Genomic DNA, 17,455 nt, shown 5'->3' on the forward strand with positions numbered 1-17,455 from the left:
TATTGTTTGAGAAATGTTTGGATTTGCATTCTATTAAATATATTCTACCATTTTTTTCTCTTAGAAGTTTTCAACTATTAAGTGATGTATGTTTTATTATTTTTGAATTAAATTGTTTTTATTTTTAGGCTCAACATGCCCAAGAACCTATTTGTTCAGCAGGAAAATCAATAATTGATAGTTCTTGTTCCATGATTCAGTCTGCTAAATCACTTGCATTAAATCCTAAGGATCCACCTGCTTGGCAGACTTTAGCAAGTCACAGTAAAAATGTTTCAGATTCTATTAAAAAACTGGTATCTTCAATAAAGTAAGAAAGATTTATCAATTTATAAAGCTTATTTTTTTTTTAATTTATCTGATATTTACATTTTCGCATTTGCTTTTTTTTTTATTAAAAATTATACATATTATTATATGTCCAATTTTTAAGTATAGATAATTTTATGAAAATGAGAAAAATTTTTAATATAAACAAATGCTATCAAAAACTTTTATATTTTTAAGATTTTAACCAGAGATTAAAAGTTTATTTTAAAAATTTTAATTGAGAAAATATATTTTTATAACAAATTTCAAAACTAAATAATTCTTAAATATTTTACTTACAGAGATAGATCACCAGGCCAGAAAGAATGTGAGGAAGCTATTGAAAGGTTAAGTATGGCTATAAGAGAACTTGATCAAGCATCGTTAAATATAATTAGTGACAATTTCCCTCCTTCTACTGAAAAAACATTAAAAGTAAATATTTTAATTATTGTTTAAGTAATTATATAATTTAATTAATTTTAAATAATTTTACAAGAAAAAAGTTTGCATAATATTACAATGTATACTTCCATATACTTTTCCAACAATATTATATATAATTTTTGTATCTAGTTAATAATTTAATATATATAATATTAACAATGTTATTTTAACAACATTTTTGTATCTATTTAATATATATTTATATATTTGATATTTTCTACAATTTGTACCTGAAATGCACTAAATAGATTAAATAACTAATTGCTTAATATACAGTTTGAAAGACTCGTTATTGTACAGTCTTAATGTCTTTACTCACACCTCAGGAAAATAAATCTTATGGTGGAGTCAACCTTTTATTAGAGGCTGCTCATCACCCTCGTTATGCAAAACATTACAGGAGTTCCTTCTGGTGATGGCACAAACAAAAAATATAATATACAGTATTGTAAAATTAGTATACAGTTGATGAGTGGATGAGAAGCCTGTAATAAAAGATTGACTTTGCTGTATGACTTGTTATTTTTTTGAGGTGTGAGAAAAGACAACGAAAGACTTGTTATTGTATAGTTTTAAACTGTATATTAATTATAGTCCTGGCAATTTTATCAAAAACTAATTGCTTGATTGACTATCAAAATCTCATTACAAATGATACAAAAAAATCATTATTACTATTAAAGATCTGATAAATTACAATTTTATTACAAGAAAAGTGATTGTATAAATATTTATATATATTTATTACTGAGAAAGAATTCAGGAATTAACATCCTTAAAGTTGAAACAAAATATTATTTATAATCTTGCTAGACATGTAAAATAACTGGATTTAAGTAATGAATGATAATATTCTTTGCATTAGTTTTATTTATTATTAAATTAAAATATTTTTAACTTCAAAATAAAATTAACCCTTAACTGGTTTTATAAATTTTACAATCATAACTGGTTTTGTGGGGGCTGTGCAGCCTCAAGCAAAATTTGCTTCTAGAGAGCAATTTTGAACAACGTGACAGTTTGAAAGTGCATAAATGCTAAATGGAACTCTTGTTTAGTATAATCAACTCTTATACAGTAGAGTGTCGATTTTCCGAAAGTCAATCATCCGAAAGAATTCCAGTCGGCAAATTTAAATTTTCGCCAGTGCTGTGGCGCTTCAATCTTTGGCTATGTCTTGGGCTACTCAAATATTTTACGTTTTTGATACTAAATTAACATCTGAAGTATAATTTTTTATTATTTTTATATTTTTCAATACATTTATTTTGTTTGTACAAAATAAAAAAATAATTTTGAACGATACAATAGTCTTTGTTAGGCTTAACATAGACGAAAATTCAATGCAAAGCGACATGCAACGGAGAAAAATTTCGACATGGATACGTTAAACTATTTTTTCGTATGTAAATCAGTTATCCGGACAACCCCAGTCCCCAATTGATTCGGAAAATCAACACTGTACTGTATATTCATATAATTTTTTTACTTAATTATTACAAGATATCACAAAATTGTTACAACTTTTGGTGTTTGCTTTTTTTATCAATACAAAAATCTACCCTATTGTAAGGTTTTAACAAAAATATTTTTTTTTCTTATTCTCAAGAAACTAGTCTTTCAAAATAGTAACTCTTATAGCCTCTAACTATCATTTGTTAAAAAACCACAGGTAATATAATTGCTTCTACTTTTAAGACTCAGGAACATTTTAACGAATTATGTAATTCAGTCTTGACAGTTATCACAGTATTTTTGCAGTACTATGCACTTTACAAACAAATTTCAAACAACTGTTGCACTTACCAGGATGGAGCTATGTACCTATTAAGTGCTGAAACGGCGAACGTTTGGCACCCCAAGTGAGGCACGACATAATGAGATTACATAAAATGGCAGCTGTGCCCAATGCTTAGATTTTTAGAAATTCATATAAATATGGCGCGTGGGGGCCGCGCGGCCCCCTGTAAAACCAGTTAAAAAATTTAATTTAAATGAACCCTTAATAAGTAATTATTGTATATTGAAGTATAATATAAGTTGCATTATCTCCTGTAATTTGTATTAATGAAATACATAAAGTTTTAATGTTTCTTTCAATATGTCATTTCCTTTCTAAACTATATTAGCTTAAATAGAAAGTTATATAATATTTTCTTTGATAATTTCTATACATAACTTGTATATTAATTAACATTTAATAGATGATCAGATGTGAAGGAAAATACATTGAACCTGTTTTGAAAATTTTAACAAAAATAATTTTATCTGCTATTTAATATATTATGTGCAGCAATTAATTATATTGTGATTAGATTACTAAATAAAAGTATACACCTTAGCAAAAACACTATCACCTTTTGTAGCATCCTTAATATTTTAAAATTACAAAGAAATTTTAATTATATTATATTAAAAATTTAAATGTGATTAATTTTAGGGTTTCCAAGAACAAATGGAAAATGCAGCATCAGAAATAATGTACAAAATAAACTCAGTTTGTACTGCTGCCAAAGGAGAAGCTGAAAAATTAGGCCATGCTGTAAGTTGTAATCAATTCTTATCTACAATTACTTTAAAAATAAGAAATTTCTAGAATATAAAATTTTGATGATTGAATATTTCAGTAATTATTAAAATTTTATTAACTTAACTTGAATGAAAAATAATATTTTTTTATTTAAGTTTTCCTTTACTTTTTTTGCAATTCATTTTAATTGATATGATGTATTAAAGAAGGAAAATTGGAGAAATTCCAAAATTTTATTTGTGTAATTTTTAAACATATTTGTTTTGTAATTTACAAGAAATATATTACATTAGTATTTTTTAAATTTTAATATTGATAGATCTATGAGCACTTCAAAATAGCAAAAAACAAAGAAACTTTTTTAGCTTAGTAAAGCTAAAAATGTTTTTTCCCCCCACTATTTTGAAGTGCTCATAGATCTATTGTATATAGATCTAAAAAGTAACAATTTATAGATTGTCTTTATCATCAACTATTGCATTAATTTCCCTAAGTAAAAATACATCTTTAGTTGATTAAATAATTGTTTTATATTTTGTTAAAACAATGAAGAAAAAGGTAGAGTGAAAAAATGTTTGTAAGCAAATTATATGAATTTTTGCATGGTGAAAGATATATTTTTAAACTTGTTTTTAAAAATAAAAATATTTAAAAAATATGTATTGTATAAAGCTTATTATCAATATATTTGTCATAGCATTTTCTCATCACTAATCACAATAAAATATAATTTGTATAAATTTGTTTATTATTGTATTTTGAAATAAGAATAATTTAAAAGTAAATAGTTAAATATATCTGATTTACTAATTAGAGATGTCAAACTGTGAAAAGAAGTATTAAATTTTCATTAAAACAATTATAATAAAATTTAAAACAAATTCTAAATTCATATGTTTTTAGGTAACCCAAATGATTACATATTTTGATCCATTAATAAAAAGTGCAATTGGTAGTGCATCAAAAACAATTAATTCAAAACAACAAATGGCACTTCTTGATCAATCTAAAACTGTTGCTGAATGTGCCTTACAATTGATTTATGCAGCTAAAGAAGCAGGTGGTAATCCAAAGGTCAGTATTTTTTAAATTAAGTTTTATTGCTTCCATTATAAATGAATATTTGAAATTAATTATTGTGAAGGGAACTTCATAAGAATTTTAAAAGAACAAATTAAGTATTTTTAAAAATAAATTTTAAATAACTAGAAAAGATTTTGAAGTCAAAATGTGTATTGTGTACATTAATTGATCATTAATTTTGTACAAACAATTTATAATCAAATAGAATTTGTAAATATTTTTGTTTTTATTATGAATATTTTATAAATTATTAAAGCATAGATTTGACTCTTTCAGGTATAAATTCTCATGTTTTACAATTAGTTAATTTCATATAATGACCAAGTTTGCCATAAAATTCAAAAAAGTTTTTCTTACATACAATTTATCTTTATCTTATTCATTTAAAATTTTACTGTTATATATAAGCAATAATATTTAAAATGAATAAGGTTATTAATATCTTGTATAAAAAGAATTGTAATTTTCTTATATTAATTAGACTCATTGCCATAAAAATTAGTGCACCAAGAAGGAGTTGTCAGAATCAAACGAAATTGTACTGTACATGTGTGAGTATAATGGTGATATAAATAAGTGATTACAAAATGAAAGCAAAAGGATCATTTATTGCAGGAAAAACTACAAAGGAAAGTAGGTTCTAGTACCCTGTTGGGCCACATCTAGTGTTAATACATGATGTGATAAGGGTGGTCATGGAGGCATACAAGTGTTATATGGTGTCCTGCAACATTTCAGTTTACAGTTGTTGCAAGTGGTCCTCTAGTTCAGCCAAACTCCCAGACTGTCCACTTTGGCATTCCAAGTAATCCCAGACATGTTCAATTGGTGACAAATCAGAGAAGTGTGGCAATGTGACGGAGGCTGTCCTGTTGGAAAATGGCTCTTGGGACCCTTGCCTTGAGAGACAACACATATTGCTGCAGGATGTCACTAACATGGGCTATCATGGTCCCTTGGATCACTACTAGAGGTGACTGGCTGTCGTATGTGATAACACCCTAGACCAGTGATTTCCAAACTTTTTCAATCCACCTCCCCCTTTGTTCCATAAAGTTATACCCAATGCTCCCTAACCCATTTTCTCTTGTGTGAGAAAGGATTGGAAATATTCTTAGGAAAACTTTTCTATGAATCTCACACTTTGTGCTCTTACTGTACATTGTTCTCGACATCTGGAAACCATTCAATGCAATGTTTCCTCTTATCCGTTTAACAGAGGAAAAGGAATGGGCTGTCAGTGACCCCAGTTTTTGCCTTTGGTCACCGTTCAGTATCCTGCCTCCAGTGTCCCCTAGATTGTGGCACTCACAAAGTGGTTCACAAAGTGGGCACTACCGCCCCCTGTGGGCGGTAGTGCCCACTTTGAGAACCATTGCCCTAGACCATCAAACCATCTCTGGGGGCTGTGTGCTGCTCCAAAGCATAGGCAGGATTGAGACATTTGCCACGGTTCTCCGGACACAAACCCAGCCGTCCTCAGTGCCCAAATTGAATCTGGATTCATCACTGTAGACAACCTGGTTCTGTTCTGTTCTGTTCCTGTTGGGATGACACCACCCACCAGTGATGGTGGATAGTGTCATTGGCAGCACATGTAATGTCCACCTTGATATTAAATGTTCCTCACCCAGGCACCTTGAAATGGTACAGATAGACATGATCCTGTAATGATAGTGACACCTGTATCTGGATGGTGGTTGGTCCGTGTAGACCAGGTGGTGCTCTCGGCTGGTGGTCTGTTGAGGGTTTCTTGAGCCTGGATATCGTGTAAATGAGCTCTTTCTCATTTACTGCTCCCAACACCTCACAGTTTTGTCAGAATGGCCTAAGTTGTGAGCTATTTGGCAAGATGACCATTTGGCTTCTCTCAACCTGATGATCCTTCTTCTCACAAACTTGGTTAATTGTTCATACAGTCTTCAATTGTAATGTAAAGACATCTCTAGTGATACAGCATCCCTCTGCAACAGGTAAACCTGTCTAGTTTACCTGTTGCAGAGGGATGCTGTATCACTAGAGATGCCTTTACATCACACTTTTTGCACTTTCTTATAGGCCAAGGAACACACTTTAATGTCTTCTGCTGGAATTACACAATGAGCCATCATGCTATAACTCTAATCATTTCCTTATCTGATTGAAACTTATCTGCATGCCCAGGGCCAGATCATCGCATAGACAAATGAGACAGATGTCTAAGGCCCGGTTTTTTGAAGGGCCCAATCAAACTGTCTATTTTGAAAAGATTTATAAATAAGATAGTTTACTTTTCTGTTGGACAATTGTATATAATAAACAAATAAACAAAAATATATCACTATAATTACCTCTTTCTAACCTGTTACCGGTGTGTCTACTAACTCTTAACGATCCAAAACGAACCAAAACTAACGTTTTCGAACCCTTAAACGGTTCTTCTTCAGGTTTTTTCGAATCTCTGATGGAAAATGCAGCTCGTAAAAACTTTAAATTCGAAATATGTAAGTTCGAATGCACGTTTCCCGTTTCCGTCGTTGTATGTCATGCGCAGTCGACTCCAAACGGGCTATCATAAATTACTATTCATAAACGCTAGCCACGCTGTTGATAACGTAATCTCTTCTTTATAATTGATGCATTGATTATCCTTAAGGTTAGCCAAGTATATGCTGGCCGCCTCTAGCCATCTGATATGGTGTACGTGCCGTGCGGTGCGGATAATTCTTGCTTTCTTAAATTCGGGGTCTATATCTGGATCGGAAGCATATACTGCTAAGGCCGTCGTGTTCCTTTGTTTCTGAATATCCGCAGCGTGTTCTTTGAGTCTAACCTCTAAGGATCGCTTGGTGGAGCCCACATACAGAAGGTTTTTATCACATCTGCGATCTATAATCGGTATGCTGTAGACTCCTGACAGCTTATCCTTGTCCGGTTGATCTTTTCCGTTGGTTAGGATGTTGAAGATCGAAGCGCATCTTCTGTATGCTATACGTATGTGGTTCTTTTTAGTTATTTCTCCATATATTCTTCCAATATACGGATTATAACTGACCGGAATGATCTTATCCATATCTTGTCGTTCTTCTCTTAGCGGAAGGTCTTGAGTTGTGTTTTGATACTCATGCCATAACTTGCGTACGAGTCTGCCGTATCCGTGTTCATCGGCTATTCTTTGTATACATCCTAGCTCTGATTGTAGGGCTGGCTCGGTAGAAGAGTGTGTGTGTGCTCTCTTAATTAGAGCCTTAAATGGTGCCACTTTATATTGCGGTGGGTCACATGACCCTACTGGTATGTATATACCTTTTGTTCCTAACTTACGGTATACTGCCATTTGAATTACCGACTCTTCTACCTTGATATCAATATCCAGGAAGTGTATATTCGTTTGGTGCACTTGTTCTATTTCTAAGGTTAATCCATATGTGTTATTATTCATTGTGTCGACGAACGCCTTGATGCCCGGTATTTCTTTCCACAATATGATAATATCATCAACATATCTCTTATATAAAATGATGTTGTGAAGGTGGTGTGGTAGGACCTTAGCTTCGAGTAGTCTAACCACCATCTCGCATAAGTCCCCAGAGATCGGACTACCCATAGGGACTCCTCTTCCTTGCGTGTACACGCTACCTTTGAATTGGAAGAATGAATTGTAACACAATAGATGGGCCATCTCCAGAATTTGCTGGTGTACCGTATTATCGTTGATGATAGATAATAGTAAATCTCTGATGGCGCAAAAGGCAGGCGGGAGAAGGATTGATGGAAACAGCGACTTGAAATCCAATACTGTGAGAAATTTTGGTGTTACGGTGATCTTCTTTAGGGTCTCTATAAGGTCTACGGGGTCACTCAGCATGTACGGATAATCTTCCAAGTAGGGCGTGATCAGCTTGTGGACGAACTTCTCCATCTTATGTGTCGGCGCCCTGCCCTTATCTATAACAGGACGTAGTTGCTGTCCTACTTTGTGGATTTTTGCGAAGGCAAACAACTTCGGTGTATCAGGCGCATCGACTATAATATTCCTCATTTCTAGTCTCTTAGCCAGTTTAGTGTTAGCGAAGCGCTTAACTTTAGCCTGTAGCTTGTCCACCGTATCCCATTGCACAATGTCACATCTGGTACTCTTAATGTGCTCCGACAACAATTGGTCATATGTATTGCGCTTCATGAGGACCATAGCCTTGTCCAAAATGAACCAAAACTAACGTTTTGGTTCGTTTTGGATCGTTAAGAGTTAGTAGACACACCGGTAACAGGTTAGAAAGAGGTAATTATATTACTATTCTCCGGTGTTGTGGTAAAGATGAGTAAAAATATATCACTTTTTATATGGTTATTGTGAATTCAAAAATTGCAAGAAAATGTGTTCTTATGTTTGTTCTTATTGAAAGTAATTCTTCTGATAATTTATAATTTTTTTTAAAGTGATAAGAATAATATTAACAACAAAACGATGAGCCAGGTGTTGGCCGGTCAAAAAATAACAGCAAAGGTTAAATTAAACAATTAATAGTTTAAGGTAATATTGTTATTGTATAACAACTTTTGTTAGACATTTAATAAAATAAATTTCAGTTTTTTTAAATTTATAAACAAACTGTTCAAACTTTTCTAGAAAAACTAAAATTTATTGTTGTATATTAAATATTTTTTATTAATAAAAATTTAAGATTTGTTTTAGTTTTTCACATTATTTAGTTTTGTTTTATTTATTGTTTTATATTTTTTGTGTGCTCTATTTCTTGTGGGAGAGAGAAGGGCCCCGTAAGAAGAAAATGTCTAGGACCCCAAAGTGGATTAATCCAGCCCTGTGCATGCCAAGTTTCACGGTGATATAACAACTTCTTGATGCACTAATTTTTATAGCAATGAGTGCAGATGAATACCAAAATATTTTAATATAGTTTAAAGTTTTTTGTTTTTAATTAAAGAAACTTAAGAGCATTGTTCTAAAATGCAATAGAAAAATTATTTTTACAAATCTTTTAATATTGAATTTTCATTGAAATAAAACTACTGAAATTCTTCCTGTTTATAGAATAAAAATTATATAATGATCAAAAATTATTGTTTTAAGTTTTAAGAAGTGAATTTTGTAGAAAACTTCAGAATATGTTTTTAATTTAGGCTACTCATGTACATGGTGAAATTCATGAATCTGCAGATGGAATGAGAGATGCAGTACATGATTTATTACATACATTGCAAGCTGCAGCTACAGATATGGCTACTGTTACATCACATATAGAAACATTAAGAAAATCTATGTCTAAGGTATTTTAAAAAACTTGATTATAAAGCAGTTTTTCTTTTTAAGAAAAAAAAGATTTAAAGATTTAATTGTAACATGGCCAAATTTATTTGAATTTATAATTTAAATTTAAACAATATAATTTCAAATCTTTTAAATTAGGTGAATGAATGGTATATCAATGGTACAGAAAATACATTTGTTGATTATCAAACAAGGATGGTAATTGAAGCTAAAGAAATTGCAAGAACTGCCCAAGATATGGTATGGTTTGAAATATCAATAATAGATATTTGAATAAAAATATATTTAAGTAGATTAGCATAATTAAATGTAGAAAACATATTAAAAATAGAATATTCTTTACATCAGTTACTCATATGTAAATCTGCTTTATTAACTATTTTTACTATTTATTTCAAAAGTCTGGAAAATCTATGACAAATACACAAGAACTAGGATCATCAGCAGGAAATTTAGCCCATCATTATTCGAATTTGGCAGCTGATACACCTGGTGTTATTGCTACAATTACAAATGCTGAGGTATTTTGAATGTTACAAATTCTTTATATATTTGTAATATGTTTAGTAATGACTAAATACTAGTGTATATGTATACAAAATGCAACCTCCCTTATGGTAATTCAGGAGGAAAATTTATGGATAATAATTGTTTGAGCAAATCTTTTTGTAAATGCAATGTTTTGAAGATTATAATAATTAATAAATAAATATTAGGCAAAATTTTAATGTTTTCATTTTGAATTATTATTATTTTTTTAATTTATTAAAGTTTTTAACAAGGAAAACAATAATAATTTTATCATAAAAAAAATCATCTTTAATTGAATACTAATAATGAATATTTAGATGGAAACACATCAATTTTTATTTGGAATTATATAAAGATATGATAAACAGAAGGAAATAACATTAATTTTTACACTGTTTTATTATAAAAATGTGTAATAGAAGGATGATGAAATAAGTTTTCAAAGATAAATTTGCAATACAGTATATTCTTTTGAAAATGTTACACATAATTATTTCTGAATGGGTAATGCAAGTAAACAATTTTTATATATATCTAACAGTTTTTTCAAATATATTTCCATTAAAATAAAAATGATGTAAATGATAATCTATTTTGCTTACACTTTTAATAAATATTAAAGAATAAATACAAAATCAACATTTTTTAATAAATCTCAGAAAATGTAAAAGATTTAAACATTAATAAATCAATCTGTTAACTAGGTCATGTTTACTTCAATGTTTTTTCTTTATTTTATTTTAATAATAATAATAATAATGAAAACTTGTTCTCTTAGTGATTGTTGTGTATGTAAGTTCTGATTGGCCAGAAAGGATATAAATAAAACATTTGAGGCATTCCTGTGTTAAAAGTTTACACAAACATATGTCTTTTTTTAAAAATAATCACTTCTGAAGTATTCTGAGTAATTTTTTTGTATTAGACCATAAGCTATATTTGCTTGTTGAAATCTCTGCCACTAGATTCTTAATCCAAAGTTATGGAATTGTTGTAATTGCTTCACACTATCAAATCCTAGTCTTGCTAAACATGTCTATAAATGCAAAAATGGATCAAAACCAAAGTGGAAAATTGGGTTATAGCATTGGTGTGGAAAATTCATCACTAGAATTGCACCAGCAGTCTGCTTGTTCAGGCAGTAATATACAAACTTGCATTGCTATGATGCAAATGCCAATTCCTAATGCCTATATACAAATAATACCAAAATACTATATGCTTCATTTGTTTTCAATAGACTGTAGTGATTTTTTTTGAGATCTTAATATTTATCTACATGCATTGTTGCTCCATAATTCAGGAATTTATTCAACAAAACATGATAATGTTATCTCACAGCAGATAGGATTTTTAATCTTCTTAACCATTTCCTGATATGATTATGAATGTCTGATAAATGCAAAAAAACTGCAGATATGTCTGATATTTCTATCTTGCCTTCTGAGGCAACAATGTGCTGAGCAAAATTGAACTCATGCCATTTTCACAGATTGTATGTATAATCAGAATACAGTAGTACCTCAGGATATGAAATTAATCTGCTTCGAAACTGAGATCGTATCATGAAAATGTTGTAAGGTGAATCATTTTTCCCCATATGATTACATGTAAAACCAAATAATCCATTCCAACACAAAAAACACACTCAAATTAAAGCTAAGTAGTACATTGAAAAAAAAATAACTTTAGTAAGGAAAACACTGAAAAATGCGTTTTGTAGTTGTAAATATATAAATAACCATAATAGAATAATAATTGAGAAAAAAAAATGTAATTTTATTTTCACTTTACCTTTGAGCATAGACAACAGTGGAGGTGTAAACTGGTGGCGGAGGACAGGGAGAAGGGAAATAATACTAAAACTTAACTTACATAACATAATCTAACAATAACTTAAAAATAATTTAACACTAATTTTTTTATCTTTTCTGTTTTATATACTTTTAAAATTTTTTATTCACTGCTTTTTGCTTTCTTTCCTTCACTTCCACCTGCACTTTCACTGGATAGTTGCTGGTAAAATATCTATCCAAAGAGGTTTGGCTTTGCTACTTTTTAAAATGTTTCTAAAATGATTTAGGCAAATGTCATTACTCTGAGCAGCAATACAGCCAGTGTGAACCTTTTCCGGATGTTTCTTTTCNGTGTATCAGGCGCATCGACTATAATATTCCTCATTTCTAGTCTCTTAGCCAGTTTAGTGTTAGCGAAGCGCTTAACTTTAGCCTGTAGCTTGTCCACCGTATCCCATTGCACAATGTCACATCTGGTACTCTTAATGTGCTCCGACAACAATTGGTCATATGTATTGCGCTTCATGAGGACCATAGCCTTGTCCAAAATGAACCAAAACTAACGTTTTGGTTCGTTTTGGATCGTTAAGAGTTAGTAGACACACCGGTAACAGGTTAGAAAGAGGTAATTATATTACTATTCTCCGGTGTTGTGGTAAAGATGAGTAAAAATATATCACTTTTTATATGGTTATTGTGAATTCAAAAATTGCAAGAAAATGTGTTCTTATGTTTGTTCTTATTGAAAGTAATTCTTCTGATAATTTATAATTTTTTTTAAAGTGATAAGAATAATATTAACAACAAAACGATGAGCCAGGTGTTGGCCGGTCAAAAAATAACAGCAAAGGTTAAATTAAACAATTAATAGTTTAAGGTAATATTGTTATTGTATAACAACTTTTGTTAGACATTTAATAAAATAAATTTCAGTTTTTTTAAATTTATAAACAAACTGTTCAAACTTTTCTAGAAAAACTAAAATTTATTGTTGTATATTAAATATTTTTTATTAATAAAAATTTAAGATTTGTTTTAGTTTTTCACATTATTTAGTTTTGTTTTATTTATTGTTTTATATTTTTTGTGTGCTCTATTTCTTGTGGGAGAGAGAAGGGCCCCGTAAGAAGAAAATGTCTAGGACCCCAAAGTGGATTAATCCAGCCCTGTGCATGCCAAGTTTCACGGTGATATAACAACTTCTTGATGCACTAATTTTTATAGCAATGAGTGCAGATGAATACCAAAATATTTTAATATAGTTTAAAGTTTTTTGTTTTTAATTAAAGAAACTTAAGAGCATTGTTCTAAAATGCAATAGAAAAATTATTTTTACAAATCTTTTAATATTGAATTTTCATTGAAATAAAACTACTGAAATTCTTCCTGTTTATAGAATAAAAATTATATAATGATCAAAAATTATTGTTTTAAGTTTTAAGAAGTGAATTTTGTAGAAAACTTCAGAATATGTTTTTAATTTAGGCTACTCATGTACATGGTGAAATTCATGAATCTGCAGATGGAATGAGAGATGCAGTACATGATTTATTACATACATTGCAAGCTGCAGCTACAGATATGGCTACTGTTACATCACATATAGAAACATTAAGAAAATCTATGTCTAAGGTATTTTAAAAAACTTGATTATAAAGCAGTTTTTCTTTTTAAGAAAAAAAAGATTTAAAGATTTAATTGTAACATGGCCAAATTTATTTGAATTTATAATTTAAATTTAAACAATATAATTTCAAATCTTTTAAATTAGGTGAATGAATGGTATATCAATGGTACAGAAAATACATTTGTTGATTATCAAACAAGGATGGTAATTGAAGCTAAAGAAATTGCAAGAACTGCCCAAGATATGGTATGGTTTGAAATATCAATAATAGATATTTGAATAAAAATATATTTAAGTAGATTAGCATAATTAAATGTAGAAAACATATTAAAAATAGAATATTCTTTACATCAGTTACTCATATGTAAATCTGCTTTATTAACTATTTTTACTATTTATTTCAAAAGTCTGGAAAATCTATGACAAATACACAAGAACTAGGATCATCAGCAGGAAATTTAGCCCATCATTATTCGAATTTGGCAGCTGATACACCTGGTGTTATTGCTACAATTACAAATGCTGAGGTATTTTGAATGTTACAAATTCTTTATATATTTGTAATATGTTTAGTAATGACTAAATACTAGTGTATATGTATACAAAATGCAACCTCCCTTATGGTAATTCAGGAGGAAAATTTATGGATAATAATTGTTTGAGCAAATCTTTTTGTAAATGCAATGTTTTGAAGATTATAATAATTAATAAATAAATATTAGGCAAAATTTTAATGTTTTCATTTTGAATTATTATTATTTTTTTAATTTATTAAAGTTTTTAACAAGGAAAACAATAATAATTTTATCATAAAAAAAATCATCTTTAATTGAATACTAATAATGAATATTTAGATGGAAACACATCAATTTTTATTTGGAATTATATAAAGATATGATAAACAGAAGGAAATAACATTAATTTTTACACTGTTTTATTATAAAAATGTGTAATAGAAGGATGATGAAATAAGTTTTCAAAGATAAATTTGCAATACAGTATATTCTTTTGAAAATGTTACACATAATTATTTCTGAATGGGTAATGCAAGTAAACAATTTTTATATATATCTAACAGTTTTTTCAAATATATTTCCATTAAAATAAAAATGATGTAAATGATAATCTATTTTGCTTACACTTTTAATAAATATTAAAGAATAAATACAAAATCAACATTTTTTAATAAATCTCAGAAAATGTAAAAGATTTAAACATTAATAAATCAATCTGTTAACTAGGTCATGTTTACTTCAATGTTTTTTCTTTATTTTATTTTAATAATAATAATAATAATGAAAACTTGTTCTCTTAGTGATTGTTGTGTATGTAAGTTCTGATTGGCCAGAAAGGATATAAATAAAACATTTGAGGCATTCCTGTGTTAAAAGTTTACACAAACATATGTCTTTTTTTAAAAATAATCACTTCTGAAGTATTCTGAGTAATTTTTTTGTATTAGACCATAAGCTATATTTGCTTGTTGAAATCTCTGCCACTAGATTCTTAATCCAAAGTTATGGAATTGTTGTAATTGCTTCACACTATCAAATCCTAGTCTTGCTAAACATGTCTATAAATGCAAAAATGGATCAAAACCAAAGTGGAAAATTGGGTTATAGCATTGGTGTGGAAAATTCATCACTAGAATTGCACCAGCAGTCTGCTTGTTCAGGCAGTAATATACAAACTTGCATTGCTATGATGCAAATGCCAATTCCTAATGCCTATATACAAATAATACCAAAATACTATATGCTTCATTTGTTTTCAATAGACTGTAGTGATTTTTTTTGAGATCTTAATATTTATCTACATGCATTGTTGCTCCATAATTCAGGAATTTATTCAACAAAACATGATAATGTTATCTCACAGCAGATAGGATTTTTAATCTTCTTAACCATTTCCTGATATGATTATGAATGTCTGATAAATGCAAAAAAACTGCAGATATGTCTGATATTTCTATCTTGCCTTCTGAGGCAACAATGTGCTGAGCAAAATTGAACTCATGCCATTTTCACAGATTGTATGTATAATCAGAATACAGTAGTACCTCAGGATATGAAATTAATCTGCTTCGAAACTGAGATCGTATCATGAAAATGTTGTAAGGTGAATCATTTTTCCCCATATGATTACATGTAAAACCAAATAATCCATTCCAACACAAAAAACACACTCAAATTAAAGCTAAGTAGTACATTGAAAAAAAAATAACTTTAGTAAGGAAAACACTGAAAAATGCGTTTTGTAGTTGTAAATATATAAATAACCATAATAGAATAATAATTGAGAAAAAAAAATGTAATTTTATTTTCACTTTACCTTTGAGCATAGACAACAGTGGAGGTGTAAACTGGTGGCGGAGGACAGGGAGAAGGGAAATAATACTAAAACTTAACTTACATAACATAATCTAACAATAACTTAAAAATAATTTAACACTAATTTTTTTATCTTTTCTGTTTTATATACTTTTAAAATTTTTTATTCACTGCTTTTTGCTTTCTTTCCTTCACTTCCACCTGCACTTTCACTGGATAGTTGCTGGTAAAATATCTATCCAAAGAGGTTTGGCTTTGCTACTTTTTAAAATGTTTCTAAAATGATTTAGGCAAATGTCATTACTCTGAGCAGCAATACAGCCAGTGTGAACCTTTTCCGGATGTTTCTTTTCAATAAAATTAGTCACTTTCTGATAATACCTCAAGATTTCCTTTATTGAGCAAGATCCTTCTACGACAAAGCAAACATGCGGACTGAGACCAATGAACAGAAGTGAATAAAAAATGGCACTGCGAACTAATTGTAATGTTGTATGGTGAGTTTTTGTTCATACCATGGAGCAAAATTATGTTCAAATTTCATGTCGTATCCTGAAAATTTCATATGCTGGAGCATTCGTATCCTGAGGTACTATTGTATTCATTGTTTGATTTGAGAAATTGACAGCTGGCTTCATCAAAAAGAGGATGAAAAAGTTGTGCTCTGACACAAAATATGTAAATTTTAAAGGTGATTTGTGTTGAAAAATAGTTGAATATATGTGTAAATCTTTGACAATAAAGGAATGTCCAAAATGTTTTCTTTGTGTCTATTGAGATCAGTCAGAACTTACTTTCCAATGACTCCTCATTCATAATTTAAAACATTTTAAAATTAAATATAATTGTGCTTTGATAAATGAACTTTGATTTAAACCAGGAGTCAATTTTAAAATAATTTCACAAAAAACTATATAATATAACTTCTTTAAATCAGTGTTTTTTACATTTATTAACATTAAAAAAAAAAAACATTTTTATAAAAATCTTTTAAAAATTAAAAGATATTTATCTGGTAATCAACATGAAATAATGTAGTATATTTAAATATAAAATCACTTTTTATTTTTACAATAATCTTTTGAATTATTTATAAAGCCTCAGATGAAATTATTTTTTTAGTTAACCTATGCACATGTGCATCAATTGAACCAATTATAAAACATTTTTTATCTGCTTTAATGGAAATTTTTTCTTTTTAACTTCTTGCTCTATCTATATTTATTTATTTTATCACTTTAATTGAAAATATTGATGTATTAAAGTTTAACTTACAAGAGAGTGAAATATTATAATAATTGGCTTTATATCTTTATTTGAATGCTAATATTTCTAGATGTGTATATATAGGTATATATCTAAATATATAAAATTGCTTGTCCTGACTGACTCACTCATTCATTCACTGATTCATCATCGCCCAGAGCAAACCGCTTAACCTAAAGAGGTGAAATTTGGTACACAGTTAGGGTACGTCATGGAAACGCACACTAAGAAAGGATTTTTCGAAATTCCAACGCGGGGGGGTGAGGG

The 17,455-nt window shown here is 29.2% G+C and overlaps 2 protein-coding genes across 2 annotated transcripts in view; both read left to right on the top strand.

The window, feature by feature from the left end:
• Positions 1 to 17,455, top strand: part of LOC111631364 (talin-2-like) — a 199,740-nt gene that overhangs the window by 164,392 nt on the left and 17,893 nt on the right. Inside the window, exons 63-72 of the mRNA XM_023375591.1 lie at positions 129 to 310; positions 612 to 744; positions 3,197 to 3,298; positions 4,190 to 4,360; positions 9,491 to 9,637; positions 9,777 to 9,878; positions 10,040 to 10,159; positions 13,451 to 13,597; positions 13,737 to 13,838; positions 14,000 to 14,119. Of these exons, the coding sequence (XP_023231359.1) occupies positions 129 to 310; positions 612 to 744; positions 3,197 to 3,298; positions 4,190 to 4,360; positions 9,491 to 9,637; positions 9,777 to 9,878; positions 10,040 to 10,159; positions 13,451 to 13,597; positions 13,737 to 13,838; positions 14,000 to 14,119 (1,326 nt within the window). The remainder of the gene's footprint in view (positions 1 to 128; positions 311 to 611; positions 745 to 3,196; positions 3,299 to 4,189; positions 4,361 to 9,490; positions 9,638 to 9,776; positions 9,879 to 10,039; positions 10,160 to 13,450; positions 13,598 to 13,736; positions 13,839 to 13,999; positions 14,120 to 17,455) is intronic.
• On the top strand, positions 13,441 to 14,146 carry LOC111631363 (talin-2-like). Its single transcript, XM_023375590.1, has 3 exons — positions 13,441 to 13,597; positions 13,737 to 13,838; positions 14,000 to 14,146. Exons 1-3 carry the CDS (start codon positions 13,493 to 13,495, stop codon positions 14,126 to 14,128), a joined length of 336 nt encoding a protein of 111 aa, XP_023231358.1. The 5' UTR covers positions 13,441 to 13,492; the 3' UTR covers positions 14,129 to 14,146.

Source organism: Centruroides sculpturatus, unplaced genomic scaffold (assembly GCF_000671375.1).
Source record: "Centruroides sculpturatus isolate CEXI.00-Female unplaced genomic scaffold, Cexi_2.0 scaffold534, whole genome shotgun sequence".
Lineage (NCBI taxonomy): Eukaryota > Metazoa > Arthropoda > Arachnida > Scorpiones > Buthidae > Centruroides > Centruroides sculpturatus.

Excerpts from the sequence above, each read along its gene's own strand:
- LOC111631363 (XM_023375590.1), top strand. The coding sequence starts at position 13,493 with ATGAGAGATGCAGTACATGATTTATTACATACATTGCAAGCTGCAGCT. Across the intron at positions 13,598-13,736 it reads TAAGAAAATCTATGTCTAAG|GTGAATGAATGGTATATCAA; the intron begins GTATTTTAAAAA and ends CTTTTAAATTAG. Across the intron at positions 13,839-13,999 it reads CAAGAACTGCCCAAGATATG|TCTGGAAAATCTATGACAAA; the intron begins GTATGGTTTGAA and ends TTATTTCAAAAG.